The 4,677-nt window shown below is 38.2% G+C and overlaps 2 protein-coding genes across 4 annotated transcripts in view; one reads left to right on the forward strand and one right to left on the reverse strand.

Moving 5' to 3' along the window:
• LOC148399644 (dnaJ homolog subfamily A member 3, mitochondrial-like) overlaps nt 1-4,677 on the forward strand; it is a 34,450-nt gene that overhangs the window by 22,345 nt on the left and 7,428 nt on the right. For 2 of the 3 annotated variants that reach the window (XR_015858055.1, XR_015858057.1), the window contains 3 exons: nt 288-346; nt 1,643-1,728; nt 2,131-2,767. The gene's annotated coding sequence lies outside the window, so the exon portion shown is untranslated. Of the gene's footprint in view, nt 1-287; nt 347-1,642; nt 1,729-2,130; nt 3,844-4,677 lie in introns of those variants that run through there. The other variant, XR_015858056.1, reaches the window with a different exon arrangement.
• LOC148399646 (beta-1,3-galactosyltransferase 5-like) lies at nt 1,200-3,732 on the reverse strand. Its single transcript, XM_088373976.1, has 2 exons — nt 3,441-3,732; nt 1,200-2,721 (listed from the first exon to the last, which is right to left on the reverse strand). The coding sequence occupies exons 1-2, from the start codon at nt 3,482-3,484 to the stop codon at nt 1,653-1,655; spliced, it is 1,113 nt and encodes a 370-aa protein (XP_088230102.1). The 5' UTR covers nt 3,485-3,732; the 3' UTR covers nt 1,200-1,652.

Here is a 4,677-nt window from a genome sequence, read left to right on the forward strand (position 1 = left end):
TTAGTTGCTTATCACTTCGTTAATCATATATTTAAAATCGAGAGATGGAAAAACATCACGTTATCTCATGAAATTAAATAAATAAGCCGAATTTATGCCTATTATGTTGTCTGTCTACATGTTTTGCCGCACTCTTGTTTGACTATAAGTTATACCACAGCTGTTCTGATTTAGGTGCATGAAATAAATTTAAAAAAGGTTTTACAGGAACTACTATGATTTGTTTAAGAATATTATTACTTACTGCTGTTTGGTGCAACTCATTTTTTGTTTTTTTTTCCTCATAGTTTTGAGATGTCCTACTTTGTGAGCGGTCATTGAATACAGCTTGGATCGACCGACGACTGTGAGTAGACAGCGGAGGCGGGCTTTTAGTGAACAAAAAAAGTTTTAAATAAGTAGACACAAATAACTCTGACGTCACAAGACATGACATCTTCATTGTGCCCTAACGTATAATCATACACCTAGGTTATAATTAACCGCGAAGATCTCAAAATAGCACGATAGGACTCTAACGAAAATCAAATGTTCCCTTACAGAGTTTTATAACGACGACAGAAACAAATCAAATATCTAAAAAAAATGCTTTTTAGCGACCTTTGGGTGTTGCATGTTTTTGCACAGATAAAGAAGGTCTGACTTTTTGCTCCATCTCAAAGCGGAAATTACTCATGTCTATCCAAGAAGCGTCCCTTTACTAATTCACACCCCTCCTAAAATATCAGCCTCTGTCCACAGAGAAACGTAAATAAGATGAGAAGAGGAAGTGTCCATGCGTGTATTTGTGCACTCTGCATAGCGCGTGTTGTCTTATTTACTTTTCACACGACTCGCATCACTGAAAGCGGTTGTGTTGCGAAATTAAGGAAAAAATAAAAATATGAATTAGATTATTATATCCGCGTCATTTAAGATAAAGGTAAAGCGATCTAAAGACAGTCAGATGCATTTATTTTAGTTAATTTTCCCGAAAAGTGCATATTCGTCCAAGTTCAGGTGTTGTATAAAGAAAGAATCATCAGAATATGTAATTGTATACCTTAATAGATTAAATAAGATGGATGTATATTATTGGCATTGGCGGAAATCGTTATAATGTTGAGAATGGCCGTCCGCCAGATAAAGTTGGAAGCATATGCAATTGTGATCATGGGGCTCTCTCTAGCGGACAAAAAAGGAGAAACCAGAACAGCGAATGAAAGAATGAAATGGAGGACCTATATTTTAGGGACGTCAGATTCATTCAAGAAATTCTTTACATAGTGAGAGTGAAAATAATCAGGTGAATGAAACGATGAATCAATTCACCTCATTATTAAAATGAGATTTTGCGTAATAAGATTTTCACATTCATTTAAAAAACTAAAAACTGTACTAAAACAAAAACAACCCACAGCGAATTATAAAAGAAAGCAGTCAGTGGTACTTTAGAAACGTACTAAATAATGCATTTATCAACTTAAATATTATTATCAAAATACAACAATAATAATATATTTGTAGTAAGAAATAGCCTAAAACAGCTATCTTAATTTTTGATTAATACTAGCATCTTGTATTTTTTTTTAAACATGTTTGATTAGATTAGAAATGTCTCTTAGCATTCTGCTAAAGTTTTTCTCTCTTTTTTTTTTCACAGCCCAATTTTTTCAACAAGGGAGTCCAGGTGTCATCTTGAGCTTCATCCAGAAACTTAGCAGCTGCTCAGGGGATGCCAGGACGGAGGTGATGGTCTTGGAGTACATGCATCGATCAAATTTGTTGCTTCGGGTTCGGAATTGGGAGGGATCAGGCGGCGAAGTGATGGCTATTCCCAGTTTCTTCATGCACGTTCCGACATAAGCGTCCTCAATTTTGAAGGGCTTGATACTTCTGGAGATCTCCACCAACTTGCGCGGGAGATCACCGGAGAACACGTAGCCCGTGCCCAAAATGTAAAGGGGGAATTTCGGATCCGGGTAAATCTCCTCTGAGACATACCACTTGGAGCTCTTTGAGCGAACCACCTGTCGATTCCGCATGATCCACCCGGTCAAGTAGTTGTTTTTCGGGATGCTCGGCTTCTGCAGCATCAGCACTAAGTTGTCCACGTTGAGAAACATGTCTGAGTCGATTTTCATGCCGTAGGTGGCCCTAGGGCAGCGCGTGGCTAGCCACTCCATGATGACCATGGTCTTGATGGTCAGGTTGAAGTAGCTGTCGATGAAGTTACTCTGGATCAGATCGCCATGCAGCTCGCTCTCCTGCCGCACATCGGGACCTTCTGTTAGGCCCAGCATGAAAAGAGTCAAGACCTTCTTGCCTTGGACCACTTTCTTCTTGCCCCACGTGCTGCGGATGGCGTCCCGGGCCGCAACGTTGTTGGGCTCCACCGGGACCATCAGCACCAGGAAAGGTGAGCTGCTCTCGCACACATCGCCCACATCGATGATGAAGTGATAGTTCTTTGGGTACGCCTGGTGGTACTGAGTGCCCGCAGTCAAGTGGACAAAGGTGGTCCTGGGAATCTTGGAATCCAGTTTGTCTCGCTGCTTTGGATGGACCCGGTACGAAGGAGCTTTAACCTGGTTGGGCTCATTTACCAGCCGATGGTAGTGCTGATGGAGAAGAGACTTTTCCTTCGAAATGTAACAGACCAATAGTGTGACACACAGCAGTAACGGGTACTTGAACCAGGTTTTTTTATGAAGATTGAGGTGATCTCGGCAAAGCAATGTTCTGAAAAACAGGCAGTTCAAATTAAACATGCATACATATATGTATATATATTTTTAAATTTATTATTTTATATATTATTAGGATGCAAATCTGGAAATATATATAAATAATTTCCAAAGCAAAATTATTTCCAACCTGAAGAAACATTCCATCATCTTTAATTTTGTATACACTGTTTTTCAATATTCAAGCACAACAAATTTATTTTCAGTTTCAAGCTTTCTCAAGTACAAAACCTTTGACCCATACAGCTACAGTTAAAACCAGTCCTTAATGCTGACATAACTAAACCAGTTTGTTGGTTGCAAACTCCAGCAAGTGTTGACAAGTTCTCCCCTTGGGCACAAATATTTTTTGAGTATACACTCAACTTGAAACTGTTTTTTTTTTTTTCCCGAAAATTTATTTGGGGTTTAAAAAGTCAAACTTTAAGTTGTGGCGCACAGTTGAAGTTTCACTTTCAATCTTATCCAGTCCCAGAGGACATTTTGTGTGTGGTTTTAAGCACCCAACCAACCATAAAAGCACACAAAAGGAAGGAAATTAAATCAAATCGAAAACGGATTCAAATGATTATGGCTATCAAGACAACAAAATCTACTCACGAAATACACTCGTTAGCATCTAAAGAGGAAAGTCCAAGTTTTTGCAAACCCTAACGCATCATCAACATGCTTGATTTAAAACAGTTAAGTGGGGGGAAAATGAAGAGATATTACCTTTTCAGTCCATTCATACTTGGAATTCTTTTCTGCCCCTCCATGGTTAAAGTCCACAATTTCTTCCACGATTACCTTCCGTTGAGCAATCGGTCCACGTTGCGCTGGTGTTGTCTCATCTTTTCCACTTGCTTCCGCACCCACCCACCACTACGGTATTAACATAATGAGAAATCACTAAAAATGGCTAGAAAAAGAAAAACCGTTATAATTGATCATCCATTAAAAAAAGGGAGAAATTGTCAATGTGTTGATTGCGTCCTGCGTGATGACGTCATTCCGGATGTGGGAGAAGGAGAGAAGTTGCTGACTCATTTATTAATTATGGCGGCGTTCAATCAAAAGAAAGACAACTCCCAATGTCGTAACAACAACAACAACAACAACAACAACAACAAAAAAGGTACGTTTTGTTCTTTTGTTGTATCACTCAAAAAACTCTTAGCCTAGAAATGTCTTTCTTTCTAGCTGAACAATATTAATTTTAGGCCGGTTTTTGTTTTTTTCTACTTGTCACTCATACAGCCTTCGGTTGCTGCTTTTAACACGTTAGGAACGGCACAGGTTGGTCATTGATAATGGCCGTTATTATCTTTACTGCTGTCACGCAGCCAATAGGGAAGTTGACACACACAGGCCATAAATATGTTCTAGATCAAAGTACAAGTGTACCTTGACTTATCCGTTCAATTCCATAAACCAAGTCTAACTCCATTTATTTTATCGTGCAGATAAAAACGTCTCCCTCCATTGAAATTAATCAAAAAGCCATATATACAAAATTCCAGCCCCGCCCGCTCAAAAAAACAACAAAAAAATTGTTTCAAATTAAGAATATACGCGTGGTTGCTAACGTTATCTTAGAAAAGTACTTGCGAGTACATTCAAACATAACTTAAATTTAAATACGTAGTTAAATATGTATTCCATATTCAATACATTTGAACATACAAGACAATTCGAATATATTTGTCCCAAAAATTTTACTTCAAATTGGCATCTCCGCACTTTGGTAAATATGGTTTCATGTGACTCATTTTTTATTTTACTTGTGTACAATGTTGAAAATCATGGTATGATATTTGCATACGTGGAACTAATCTGTAACGTTCCATGTAACGCAGTTCCCTTTTGACTAATGTCACAATGTGTCAATCAATCTGTGGCTATTTACAAACTGTTATTCGGCCATTGATTGTTTAAAGTCATGAATTCGATTAAAACAAGAAGACAGAGA

The sequence above is a fragment of the Syngnathus floridae genome, chromosome 4 (genome assembly GCF_059516105.1).
Source record: "Syngnathus floridae isolate MCC-2025c chromosome 4, RoL_Sflo_1.0, whole genome shotgun sequence".
Classification (NCBI taxonomy): Eukaryota; Metazoa; Chordata; class Actinopteri; order Syngnathiformes; family Syngnathidae; genus Syngnathus; species Syngnathus floridae.